Below are 14,020 nucleotides of genomic sequence, written 5' to 3'. Positions count from 1 at the left end.
TTTAAACTGCGATTTAAGGTACCTTATTCTGCTGGCTCAGATGTTTCAGAGTGTCCACATCACATGTGTTCAAATCCACACCCAACATCTCAGAGTTATTTTGAATGAGCCCCGCCAGCGTATTGAGATCACTGAGATGCTGCTGATATGTTGATTCCAAGTGTACCTAAAATCATATATAAAGGGGTCAGTGGCTGATGCTACTGTTATATTATTGTATTTTAATTACTGTGTTAAGACTGACCTTCCCTGTTTCCATCGCTTGAATCAGAGAGTTGCTTCTTTCTGCACACATCTGAGACACAGCAGTAAAATCTGGCTCTAACTCCAGATATATCGAGGCCAAGTCGTGGTGGATTTGCTGGGGAACGTCTTCATCAGCAGAGTTTATGAGTTGTTTGGCTTTCTCCATATCGACTGTCAGAACATCAGCCAGACTAGAAAGCTGAGACTGCAGAGACTAGATAGAAAAAAAACAATTTGATCAGGAACTGAAACACACGTTGACATTTGAAATATATTAAAAATCGATCATTTATTCAAAAACAAATGGGCATCAGCTGCTCATTTCTAACCTGACATTCCTCTATTTGGTTCTGCAGTTCTTCCATGTTGTTGTCTGTGGGTATTGGGGTTGAGAGGTCTTTTCTGGCATCTTCTAAAACATCAGAGTGATCCTGCAGTCTCCCAACACACTCCAAATAATCGTGGATGGAGAACAGCTGTGGGTAAAGGAAAAAAAATGAATTCACAAAAGGAACAGATGTTACTAATGTCCAAAACTAAGAAATGATGAGCTTAGCATTCAGCCAAAATAAACCATACCTTATATTTGACCTCCTCGACTTTGCAGCCATATGAGCTGGCAGAGGCCTCAACAGATGGTTGGTGACTCTTTGGAGCACCGTCATCCTCTCCTGACTCCTCATCCTCTCCCTCTGAACTTTCTTCTTTGATGCTCTCCAGTGTGTGCCACTGTTCCTGCTGTGATTCACACCCCAGAGCGCTGCTGAGGGTATCCATCACTTCCTTAAGCACTGAAAGGTCTTGGCTTGTGGAAACAGTCTTAAAAACCTGCAGCAGCTGCAGCTGGATATTTGGAGCATCAGACTGCTCTGTCTCTTGACCTCCTCTTTCATCCTGGCATATCAGTTTTGCTTTCCTCGTGTCCTCGCTGTCTAAACTAAGAGAATTTTGCTTCAGTAAATTCATGAGGTGATCTGGGTGACTGCTCTCTGTGAGTCCTTGAGATGTGCTACTCTCGTGGTAACTGTTTTTATGTAAAGATTGTGCATTATTCTTATCTATAGCAAGGGCATCTTGAGAATCTTGAGCTTGTGCCCTTTCCAAACCACTGCTCTTATCACTGTGTGTAATATCTTCCCCCTGGTCATATGTCTTTCCAGGATTAGAAAACACTAATGGGCCTGAAGAGGAAACAACAGGTATTATACTGCTCTCGGACAGGAAACCCGTAACTGTGTGAGTATCCACAGAAATACACACTTCTAAACGTTGATCCTCTTCTATAGGATCAGATCTCATCTCTTCTCCTATTCTACTTCCAGGCTGTCCAAAGTTGTCTGATAAGGGAAACGATGGATTTAAACAGGAGATATTTCTATCACTATCAGGATCGTCTGTGTCCATTCTTGATGCAGAGATCTGTTCAGTATCAATAGCGAAAATGCTCTTGTTTTGCCTCTCTGGGAAAAGCCTCTCAGCATCACCTGTAACACCAAGCGCTGGCTCTAACAAGTCTTTAAGAGTCATGACTAAATCTTCAACATCATTACTGCTGTGACAAACAGTACTTGTAACAGCAGGTATCTCAGAAGAGGAGCTCTGCTCTTGTGGAGGTCTTTCACAAACAGGTGCACCCCTTTGGCAGAGAGGTACAGAAATCTGTTCAGCATCAATATTAAAAATGTCATCATTTTGCTTCTCTGGGGAAAGCCTCTCAGCATCACCTCCCCCTCCATGGGCTGACCTGAACAAATCTTTAGGAGTCAGGGCTGAATCTTCAATATCATAGTAGCTTTGGTTGATAGTACTTGTTGTTATGTCTCTATTAACAGAAGATATCTCAGAAGAGGAGCTCTGCTGTTGTGGAGGTTTTTCACAAACAGCTGCACTCAGGTTCCGATCTCTCTGACAGAAAGATACAGGGATCTGCTCAGCATCAATAGTGAGAAAGTCATTGTTTTCCCTCTCTTGGGAAAACCTCTCAGCATCATCTAAATCACCATGGAGCGACCCTAACAAATCTTTAGGAGTCAGGGCTGAATCTTCAATGTCATTGTTGCTGTGATTGATGGTATTTGTTGCCGTTATGCTGCTGTAAACAGCACGTAACTCAGAAGAGGAGCTCTGCTGTTGTGGTCCTTCACAAACAGCTGCACTCAGGCTCCGATCTCTCTGACAGAGAGATACAGGGATTTGCTCAGCATCAACAGTGAGAATATCATTGTTTTCCCTCTCTTGGGAAAGCCCCTCAGGATCACCTGCACCTTCATGGGTCGACCATAACAAATCTTTAGGAGTCAGGGCTGAATCGTCAATGTAATTGTTGCTGTGATTGATGGTATTTGTTGCTGTTATGCTGCTGTAAACAGCACGTAACTCAGAAGAGGAGCTCTGCTGTTGGGGTCCTTCACAAACAGCTGCACTCAGGCTCCGATCTCTCTGACAGAGCGACACGGAGATCTGTTCAGCATTAACAGTGGGAATGTCATTGTTTTGCCTGTTTTGGGAAAGCCTCTCAGCATCACTTGCAAGGCCACAAGTAAACCCTAACAAATCTTTAGGAGTCAGGGCTGAATCTTCAATATCATAGTAGCTTTGGTTGATAGTACGTGTTGTTATGTCTCTATTAACAGAAGATATCTCAGAATAGGAGCTCTGCTGTTGTGGTCCTTCACTAACAGGTGAGCTCAGGCTCTGATCTCCCTGACAGAGAGATACAGCATCAATAGTGAGAATGTCATTGTTTTCCCTCTCTTGGAAAAGCCTCTCAGCATCACTTGCACCACCATGGGCCGACCCTAACAAATCTTTAGGAGTCAGGGCTGAATCTTCAATATCATTGTTGCTGTGCAAGATGGTATTTGTTGCTGTTATGCTGCTGTAAATAGCAGGTAACTCAGATGAGAAGCTCTGCTGTTGTGGAGGTCTTTCACAAGCAGCTGCAATCAGGCTCTGATCTCTCTGACAGAGAGCTATGGAGATCTGTTCACCATCAATAGTGGGAATGTCATCATTTTGCTTCTCTGGGGAAGGCCTCTCAGAATCACCTGCTCCACCATCTGTAAACCCTAAGAAATCTTTAGGAGTCAGGACTGTATCTTCAATATCATAGTTGCTGTGATTGATGGTATTTGTTGCTGTTATGCTGCTGTAAACAGCAGGTATTTCAGAAGAGGAGCTCTGCTGTTCTGGAGGTCTTTCACAAACAGCTGCAATCAGGCTCTGATCTCTCTGACAGCTGCTGGGCTCAGATTCATCATTATAATCACTTTCTGCTTGCTGACGTAATGCAATTCTGACATCTTCTGCCCTGTTTTTCACAGAGTTACAATTAACCCTGGAAACCGAGATGACTGCACCTTCAACCAAATCCCCAAGCGATGTGTAATCCACAGTCGGAGCTGGCTCACTGCCCAAAGTTGACCGAACCCCACTTTCATCTTCCACTCTAGCTTCCAAAGACAAAGCACTGGAAAATGAAACTGACATGTCAGTTTCACTCTGAATGAATGTCTGTTTTCTTACACTGGTATCATATCCATCACCGAAAACATCATCATCACTGGGTATGCTGTCAGATTTACCAGAGTGATAAGCAAAAGTGGCAGACTGAGTCTGGCTTTTGGAATCAGTATTGATGCCAGAGATTCTTCCTGTCAGCTCGCTATCCATTAAGGTGTGTGACTCACTGTGCTCAGCCCCTAAAGGCAATTTTCCTATTTGATTGATACACTCTGCTGTAACCTGATTCCAATAAGAGGGTGAGATCATCTGAGGCATGTTACCACTTTCTGATGGAAGGGAAAGATGTACTTTATTAGTCATTGTTTCTACACTCCCCACTGCCTTACACGCCAACTCTCGATTTCTATTTTCACTCTCTCCTTCTTTGTTATTAGCCTCTTCTTTGGCTAAATCAAGCACCGTGACAGCAGCATTTCTTGAAATCACCTGCTGTGTGTTTTCAGCTGCATGAATTAAACCCAGATCTTGATCTTCAGAAAGAGAGTAAACACGGTTTTCCTCTGGGTAAAAGTTGCCTTGCGAATCTGAATCCTTGACTAATTCAAGCGGGAGTGTCTCACCAATGCTCAACCTCAAAAAGCTCTGCTCTGTGTGACATCTGCTTGACAATGCCTGTTTTAATCCAGAAAATCTGTCTGTCTCAACCATTAGGATGGGATTTTTTTCATCTGACTGTGAGTCATGCAGCTCTAGTACCATCTTATCATCCACTAATCCTTTATTAAGAGCTTCCTGCAGGTTATAACATTTCCCAGAGGTGACGTCCAAAATGCCCTCTTCCTCCATTTGGGTTTTCAGAAGCGCAATAGCACTCTTCCGTTCATTTCCACCCTCCACTGAGTCGTCAGAGCTTAAAAACTGAGGTTGTTCAATATGAACACTTGTTGTATCAAAGTACTTAGCCTTATAGTGTGGTGGCACCTGATGGCAAGATTTAAATGAGGACTCAGAGTCAATCATCACTGAAGGTGAGCTAATATTTCTGCTTTCCCCAGAGCAAAATGTGTGAGGGACTGACACATGTAGAGAACCTGGAATATCAAGACCTTCCCTGGCATAATCTCCGGCCTCCTTTTTCAAAGTATTTCCAGAAATTCCTTCTTCAAACTGATCTGACTTTGTCCACCATGTGTCGTTTTCAAACGCGTTTTCCACCTCTACACCTCTGGTGTTAAAATCAATGTCACTACTCACTAAAAGGTCCTTGGCATGATCGTGTTTTGAAGCTTTGTCATTTTTATTAGATTTTTCATCAAAGGTTATTCTTCCATTGCCAGAGGAAACGAAATTATGGGGCTCAAATGTGTGTTGTGTGTTTTCATCAAAGGTGATTCTCCTGCCGGTCTGGGAAACAAAGTCATAACGATCAAACACGTCCTCTGTGTTTTTTATTAACTCCTCTGATTCATCATTTATGTGTAGCGACATCTCAGAATCTGCGTCTTCAAAAGGATTTTTGGCATCAAACAAAGTCAAATCAGTCAAACCTTCATCATCGTTCGGATAAAATAGCGTGTCTTCAAGAAAAGCATGAGCCATTTTATTTAACTGATCATCAAGTATCAAAACCCTCTGTTCTGACTTTGGATCAATGTAACTGTTCATCATTAAGTATGAGATGAATAACTGTTTTGCTTCCGTGGGAGAGGGGAGATTAACTTCTGAACCATCATGAGGCCACCCATCAACTGCCAGCTTTTTATAAGTGAGCCAAGATGAAAACTTTTCACTAAGGTGATCAACATCTGGCAGCACATCTGGGATCTCTATGGATTTCAAAACCTCTGCTGTGTGTCTGTCGATCCAACCATTTTGAATAGCGGTAGTGATATCTATCACCTCTGAATTTTCTGGAATGTAAAATGCTGCTATTTTCCTTCGATTAGTAAAAAGTCTGCAGGTAAACTCACTGGAGGTGCTTTGACAATCAGATTCATGCGAGGCAGACACCGTTTGGATTTTCCCAGAGTGAGGCAACGCAAGTCCCATGAACTGTTGCTGATTTCCCAGGACGATGAGTGTGCTGCTGGAGCTCATCAAGTCACACTGAATGGCCGCATCCACCTTCAGCCCACCTCCAGCATTCTGGAAGTTACCATTTGACACCTCAGTTTCATTCTGACCTTCTAGATCCCCCTGAGCACCTAACATCCTCACCATAATCTCCTGATTACTAAAACCACCCAAAGTCACACTGTTAATATTCCTCTCTGATGCCTCTGATCTCTCTCTGCTCAGGCCCTTGAATATCAGTTTATTAGCCTCACAAGCTTCACCCTCCTCTTCGGGCTCTAAAAAAGACAGACTTTCTGCAGTGCCAGGATTTATCATATCCTGGTGAGACTTTTTCCTCTGAAGGATGTTTACGTAGACAGATGCAGGAATTAAACCACACTGAAATGCCTTCTCCAGGGTCATCGTGTCCCCTGTGTAGGACATCTGCACTTCATCACTGACCTGGCTGGCCTCTATTATCTTTATGATCACATCTTCACACATGGACCCTTCTCTAGCTGCTGCTATGTCAGACAGGGACACGGAGGAGACATGTGAACTCTGTATGCATTTGCTTGAATCATTCAACACTGGCAAGTGATTCAGCGTTGATGTGTAGATGCGATTTTCTTCAATAGCTTCGTCACACCCCAGATGAAATTGGGGTTCAGAGAGGTTAGAGGTTAGGGGGGCCCCTTGATGATTTACCAAACCTCTCTGATCAATCAGGCCAGTCATTCCAGTCCCAATCCTATCAAGGGGTTTGAAATCCTGCAGGAAATGAAAGCATGACAATTAATCTCACTAGCTTTGGCTTCAGCCTCAAAATTTGTTCAAATTTTACTAAGTGAAGCAAGACAAAATCTATACTCACCACCACACAGACACGGGTTTGTTAAGACAGCGTTTGTGCAAGAGCAAGACTGCAACGGGGTTGCAACAGGAGGGTGATGGAGAGTACATTTAAAGCTATCATGCATCTGGAATATAAGCATTCAGCATCTTGCAATAAGAGCGTCGTTAGTCACACAGCACACTGTAAAGTTATATATCTGCTATCCTGTTGAGCTCTTAAAGAGAGCTTAAGCACACTGAAAGAGGTGAAATATCAGACCACAGCTTGGTGCAATTAGCATGTTTACAGCATACTCAGGTTTGACTGGTTTCAGCCATACTAAGTTTCTGTTCCTAAGGAGCCAGTCTAAGAGAAAGTGCGAGAGAATTTGGCAAACACTGTACTAGGGAAAAGAGGATAATGGTTAGACATGCAATCGAACATCAGGGGGCACTGTTTTCCAAAACATTATAGGGCACATTCCATTAAACACCAAGCCTATAATCCAACCTCATCTGTAGAGGGAGTCTGATCTGAACACTGCTGGGAGAGTTCATTGTAGGCCTGAGTGAGAGACTGCAGCTGCTCTTGGGCCTTCTTTCTTTCCTCTTCTGTCATTCTGTAAAGACAAAAAAATATTAAGGATGAAGCCCCAAACTTTACCAGTCAGTCTTTTGCATGCTAGTCCAGGTAAGGAGGCTTACTTGTCACTGTGTTTGTTTAGCATCGTTTGTGTGGACCTCAGCGCTTCTGCAATTTGTTCCTTTTTAGTGACGATTTCCTCCACTGACACCTAGAACATCAAACAGCAACAACATGCATATCACCATGTTAGAGTCAATGATGCATAGTGACTTTTATGGTAGTTTTACTTTACAATTGCAACGAAAAAACAAGATAATCCTCAAAAATGCACACACACACACACACACACAAATACTTTTTACAGACTAAATTAAATTTTTCAAGATTCATTATTTACATGAAGCATACTGCACACAACAACTTTGCAATAAATATTAGCAATGGAAACCTACATAACATTTTAGTGTTTCTCCCAAAGAGGACTTGACTGATTTATACAGTCTTTAATGAGGCTATAATTTTAACACTGTTATTTCTGATAGCACTGTGCACATTGTGCTTTATTCTGTTTTACATAAAGGGCATGATATCAGAAACATAATAAGGGGAAGGTGATTTTGACATAATTTGACAAAATAAAGTCAAATTATGTTACACTGTAATTACTGAATTGGGATTTTACTTTACAGACCTTTATTTAAGTTTATTAAAGTATTACTACAGAAATGCAAAGGTCCACTACTAACATCAAAAGCTATATAAGAAGTCAGTGATCTCATTAGCAAATGACATGTAATGCAAATCTAAACTTCTTTAATTCACACATTTATTTTATTTTCTATTCTTTTATGTTGGACAGATTTAATTATGGACCCTGTGATCATAAACTGCATCTGACGACTATTTAACCATGATTTAATTCCTTTTGCAATATAATGAACACATCAGGGATAGTTTTATATAAATTTCGTGTAACCTTAAGGTGAATAATATCAGTTTTGGGCCACATGTTAAAATATTTCAATAACCTGTGAGACTGACGTCATTTATTATTCAGTGAAGTGCACTAAATATGGGTGCTTGTGCAACATATGCATTTGTTTTTATTATGAATAAATTGAAATAAGTATTTAAAAGTATTTCATATTATCTTTGTAGGTCTTTGTAAGTGCAGTAATTAAATCCATGAGCTTCACAACATATATGGATAAAATGAATCAGGAAGTAGACAGTTTGTTTTATTAGAAATCAAACGCTGTGACAGCAAATTGTGGTGGGATCATTTTGATTGGAGTGTTTTTGTCATAAAAAAACCTCATATATAAACAAAAGTTAGGAATAAAAAAAAAAAAAGGACACACCAGGAACATACACATTATTTACCTGCGGCTTATTAGAAGCATCTGTGTTGGCATTACTATCTTTCAGAGCATCCCACCATTGCTCACGGTCTGTTTCACATTGGACATCCACTGCAATAGTTTGTTAACCTTATCACCATTCTCTCTCTTCTCCTCATCAACAGATCTCTAGAATTAAAATAGACGGACTTTTAACAAGATTGTTAACTTTGCTACAAAAATAAACCAAAACACAGGAAGAGAGCGAGGGCTGCTGTCAAAATCCATTCATGATCAAGTTAAAATCAGCAAAAACCAAAAGAAGAAAACACAAGAAAGCTTTGGACAACCATGTACTGAAAAATTGTTTTGGTCAGAGCTGAAGAAGAATCAGCAGCACTGAAATACAAATATTTTTTACCAGTTTAGCAATGCGAGGCTTCATTGATAATACCACAAGAGGCATCTTTGTTCATCAAAAGGTCAAAGATAACGAGAAAAGACTCACTGACTTTAAATCCACCCCACCAAAGGCTAATGCTGTAACTGTAACTGACAGGTTTTTATTTATATGCCCAAACATAATGAAATGTTGACTTTGGTCCAAAACCATGGGATTTCGTAGCTTCCAGTAACCTTAACCCGGTGTGGCAGTCGTACACGCTTCTCTCCAGAGCCTCTTTGAATGTAATTCTTCTCTTGGTCCTTGGACAGGTGAGGCTTTTGGTGTGAAACTTCTCGTCTTTGAGTACAGTGGCAGTAACTTTATCAACGAGCCCGCTCTGAACGACTTCTTCAAGTGAGATTCTGTCGTGGGTGTCAGGTTTTATCAATCCTCCAGTCAGGAGCTGGAATTCAATACAGCGGAAACCGGCGTCTTTTGGGAGGAGATTTTCCTGAACAGCCTGGGAAACAGACAAAGTCTTTGCAGTCTTGGGATGAATGAAGCCATTAAGTGCTTGGTCAAACTGCAGAAGCTGCTGACTCAGTGCTTCATCCAAAAGACCTCTTTTGAGAGCCTCAGTGAGGGTAACTCTCTCTCCACACGAGGGGTCACAAATACCTCCAGTGCAGGCCTGGGCCTCTAACAGCCGCAAAGCAGTAGCTCTGTCAGTGAAGCCCTGTTGAAAACCCTGAAAAACCGAAAGCCTTTTCTTCTGAGTGACATCCCAAAGCCCAGCAATGGGGCTGTTAACATCTTCCACAACAACCATTCTTGAAAATATCATGTCTGCAATCTCAGTGATACTAAGAAGACCTCTGCGATAGCTCTCAAGCTCAGACGATTCAAGGAATCTCTGACTTAGAGCCGACTCAAGGCAAAGCTGTCGGCCACCTTTGACATCAGTAATGACGTGAAGTGGGGTTCCACTGGGGTCAGCTGTGGACTTCTCCTGCCATTCACTCTCCTGCTGTGACAGAAACAGATATGTCTTCTTGTCAATGTGTTTCCCCTTGAATGCTTCATAGGCTGACATCTCAGTGCCACAGTTGCTGTTGACAACCGACACCCTATGAGAGCTGGCAGGAGATGTGCTTGTTAGGTGCCTCTCACCAAACGGAAAGAGAAACACTCCACCACTGATGTCGTACAAGCATGCCTTCAGTATGTCAGAGTAGTATGCTTTCTGTCCAGTGTCAGGGTTGTGATAACCTTTGGGGTTACTGACTGGATCATAGAGACTCTGTAGAGTCTCCTTGTTCAAAAGACCCTGATCTACAGCAATGTGAGCTGTTACCCTGACCCCAGTTGCTGGGTTTATCAGTCCTCCAGTAGCAACCTGGACCTCGAGGATCTTTTTGGCTTTGTATCTATCGAGAATCCTTTCCTCCATGGCCTGAAACACAGACAGCTTTTTGCCTTTAAAGATGTAGCCACTAATAGCTTTCTCAGCCTCCATCAGTCTGTCTTTCAGGCTCGGATCTATAATCCCCCTCTCCAATGCCTCGGCAGCTGAATGCGTTTGTCCGGTAGCCAGATCTGTAAGGCTTCCTGTTGCAGCCTGAGCCTCGAGAAACTCAAGGGCATATGTCTTTGCTAGGAAGCCCTTCTCAGCAGCTTCCAGGAAGGATATCTTTTTCTTGCTCGACTCCACATAAATTCCAGCAATAGCAGCCGGTTTGCCGATGTACTCTTCATCCGAGGGCCTAAATTTGACCATATTTTGAATGCTTACACCCCCTTTGAGGTCTGGGAGCTTTTGGGGAGTTGAATATGTCACGCTCTGCTGTCCATCGTGGTCTGTTATACTACTCTCTGATGTGCTTTGGTACATTTTTGTCTTGCTGACATTAGTTTTGTGCAGCTGTTTGTCTGTAAGTCCCAACAGAGCCATGTATCCCTGTGTTGTCACAGAGCTTTGGAAATCAGTGTTAACGTTGCTCTTGTAAGTCACACTTTGCACATCTTTCTTGAGAAAAGCGGGAGTTTGATAAGGGGAGCTATCCAACATTGCGTTTGTTGTTGAATCCTGCTGAAGGCTTTGACTGTGAATGATCTCCTTCTTATCTTGTCTGACATGTTTAATCCCTTCAAGAGTGATTTCGTTCTCCGTTGTTGCCATCTGTAGATGTGACATTGGAAGAGCTATTAAGTTTTTACAGCTACAATTATTAATATCAACTAACAGAAAAAAACAACTACTAAAAAGAGCATACTGCATTTAAACATACTGGATCTGTTAATAAATGCACTATTATGTTCCAGTAATGCAAAATTTAGCCTCGTGCGTACCTGTGAGGACTTTTTCACTGACAGAATCTCTTCATCTCTCCTGCTTTTCGTATCTTGATTTGAGTGCGCCATTTTCTGCATTATAGCGACATCTGCATTTATCAGATCAGCCTTGTTGTCTTTCACATACTGGAAACTGCACTGAGTCGTCTCTAATCCGAGTGTCGAAAGCTTCTCCTGAAGGCCTTTAACCTCTTTGACGTACAGCACTATTTGTTCCCGCAGAGATCTTGCCTCATTTTCTTTCATCGTGAGTTTCCACTCGCTGTCTTTCAACAGCTGTTGAAACTTTGTCCATTCACCCGTTTGCTCATTGCAAAGGCTTTGCATAGCACTGATTTTTGACTTGAGTTTGACTTTTTCTCCTCGAGTTCGTCTATTTGAGATTTTGCTTTTGACAAGTCTCGCTCGAGCTTCGTTCTCTCTTGCTGCACTTTGTCCATTTTGATCTGAAGCTGTTGGTCCGGTTGTTGCTTTGAATCAGCTGTGCTCTGATGTTTTATCTGCTTCATGTCTTGTTTGAAATACTTATTCAGCATCTCTGCTAGTTCAGCGCTGTGCACTGTGGATTTCTCGCTGTTGTTTGTGAGTTCGGACTGCAGTAAAATGATTTTTCTCTCTATTTCAGTTTTCACTAGCAGCAACTGCCTGTCATAGCCCTCTCTCTGGAGTTCTAGTTTGCTCTTTAACTCCTCCAGCATTTTCTTACACTTATCCAGTTGTTCTTCCATCTGCTGGGACCTCAGCTGAAGCGCAGCGTTTTCTATTTGCTTTTGCTCGGCTTCCGATTGGGCGTGCTGAAGGTTTTCTCTCAGTTTTCTGACTTCAGATCCCAATAAGATGCTTTTCTCTAATGCCTCAGCTTTCTCCCTCTTTAAAAGTGTATTCTCATTTTGTAGGTTTGATCTGGATTTCTCAGAACTGGACATCATTTCTTTGATTGTTATTCTATTTTTCTGAAGCTCAGCCTCCAGCTGAATTAATTTGGACTCTTTGACTTTTCTCTCTTGGGCCTCTTTTGCTAACTCGTCTTTTGTTCTTTGCAGTGAGGAGCTTAAATCTGAAAGTTTAGCGTTCAGGTTCTCGGCTTTCCTTTCCGTTTCTCTCTTCTCATTCTGAAGCGTGTAAAGTTCCTGCTTTACGTTTTCTGTCACTTTCTCCGAGCTGCTGGTTAACCCCTTAAAATTGTGCTTTTGTTTGAAAAGCTCATCTTCTAAAGCTTTGATTTTACTGAGATGCTTTTGATTCTCGGCAGATTCCTTCTGCAGTTGTGCATTTTTAGCATTCAGCATCACTTTCAAATCATTGATTTCAGCTTTCTGCATGTGGACCTTTTGATTTGCCGAATTCTTGTCAGAAAGCACTGACATCAGCTCAGTTTTAAGAGAGGTTATTTCTTTCTCATAACTGGCAGTACTTGAACTGAGAGCTTTGACTTTCTGCTGCAGTTCAGTCATTTTCTTTACCTCCTCACTGTAATCTTGCAGTTTAATTTGAAGCTCATGAGAGCTTTGCGATTTCTTATTCAGCTCCTCCTCAATAATTCTGACCTGTGATTTGGTGCCCTCTACTTGAGCCCTGAAGATTTTAATTTGCTGATCCTTGCTGTCAATTTCCATCGTCGCCTGATCCAGTTTAGCTTTTATGTTCTTTAGATTTTCCTCCATCTCCAGATTGATCTGTTTCATCTCATCTACTCTCGCCTGCCACTGAGAAGCAGCTAATTCACTTTTTTGAAGTTCTGCTTCCAGATTTTTACACTTGCCCTGCAGCGCCTGCTCAGATTTTTTTATTAAGCTACTTTCTTCCTTTGCTGTTTGAACTTGCTGTTTCCAGCTGTCGAGCTCTCTCCTTAAAGACCTGAGCTTTTGTTCTGAAAGCGACCTCTCTTTTTCCATTGACTCCATCTGTATCTGAAGACCTTGAATATTACTCTCCGATGAGACATTCATCCTCGTCAGCTCACTGCATTTAAACTTCAGCTGATCTGTTACTGACTGTTTGGAAGCCAGGTCTAATTCTAAGCTGTTAATCTTGTAACTATTTTCCTGTTCAATGGAGCTTTTTTTCTGTAGCTCTCCGTGGGCGATGTTCAGCTGCTCTTTAAGGCCTTCTATTTTCAGTGCTGTGAAAAAACGTGTTTTGTTCCAGAGAGGACTTTGCTCTTTTGAGAGATCTGATTTCGTCTTGAAGCTCATTGATGGATTTCTTCATGTTCTGTGTTTCCTGCTGGAGTTCCTCCGATTTCTGTCTCATGCTAATCCTCTCAGCTTCCAAGTCCATCTGAAGTTTCTTCAGTCTGTTATTGCTGTCATCCAACAACTTTTTATAACTCTGTGCTTTTTCTTCAGCCATGTCTGCTTTTCTCTGGACCAGGACCAGCTCCTCTAATTTCTGCTGCAGAACATCCACCATCGTGCTGTCATTTTCTCTGAATGCAGACGATCTCAGCTCACAGTCTCCTGCTGACTGGCTGTCAAAGGCCAAAGGCTGCTGAGCCACACTTTTAGCATGGATTTGGCTTTGCGGCTCATGAACAGTGGCAAAGTCTATTTCCTCCACATCTTTTTTTCTGTGAAGGCTTTGGGTATTAATATTGTGGCCATCGTTTCTATCTTTTAAGAAATCGTCTAGCTTCTTCTGAGTCAAAGACCATGTGGCCTCTGACTGCTCGATTATCATTTTTGTGTGCTTTAATTCCTGCTCAATTGCCATTTTGTCTTTAACTGCTATCTCTAATTTAGCATGATACTGATTCAG

The 14,020-nt window shown here is 42.0% G+C and overlaps 3 protein-coding genes across 3 annotated transcripts in view; all 3 read right to left on the bottom strand.

Annotated features, from left to right (window-relative positions):
• dst (dystonin) overlaps window positions 1-14,020 on the bottom strand; it is a 104,812-nt gene that overhangs the window by 40,635 nt on the left and 50,157 nt on the right. The window contains 8 exon segments of the mRNA XM_085182055.1: window positions 23-166; window positions 245-460; window positions 576-722; window positions 826-6,537; window positions 7,112-7,220; window positions 7,306-7,394; window positions 8,570-8,619; window positions 8,622-8,715. Of these exon segments, the coding sequence (XP_085038181.1) occupies window positions 23-166; window positions 245-460; window positions 576-722; window positions 826-6,537; window positions 7,112-7,220; window positions 7,306-7,394; window positions 8,570-8,619; window positions 8,622-8,715 (6,561 nt within the window).
• LOC146505268 (desmoplakin-like) lies at window positions 8,711-11,261 on the bottom strand. The gene has a single exon (XM_085182056.1). The coding sequence runs from the start codon at window positions 11,187-11,189 to the stop codon at window positions 9,090-9,092; it is 2,100 nt and encodes a 699-aa protein (XP_085038182.1). The 5' UTR covers window positions 11,190-11,261; the 3' UTR covers window positions 8,711-9,089.
• LOC146505267 (uncharacterized) lies at window positions 11,503-13,331 on the bottom strand. The gene has a single exon (XM_085182058.1). The coding sequence runs from the start codon at window positions 13,210-13,212 to the stop codon at window positions 11,533-11,535; it is 1,680 nt and encodes a 559-aa protein (XP_085038184.1). The 5' UTR covers window positions 13,213-13,331; the 3' UTR covers window positions 11,503-11,532.

This window comes from Neolamprologus multifasciatus, chromosome 13 (genome assembly GCF_963576455.1).
Source record: "Neolamprologus multifasciatus chromosome 13, fNeoMul1.2, whole genome shotgun sequence".
Classification (NCBI taxonomy): Eukaryota; Metazoa; Chordata; class Actinopteri; order Cichliformes; family Cichlidae; genus Neolamprologus; species Neolamprologus multifasciatus.
The sequence above is the reverse complement of the archived record's forward strand: the minus strand, read 5'-3'. Positions and strand labels throughout refer to the sequence as shown.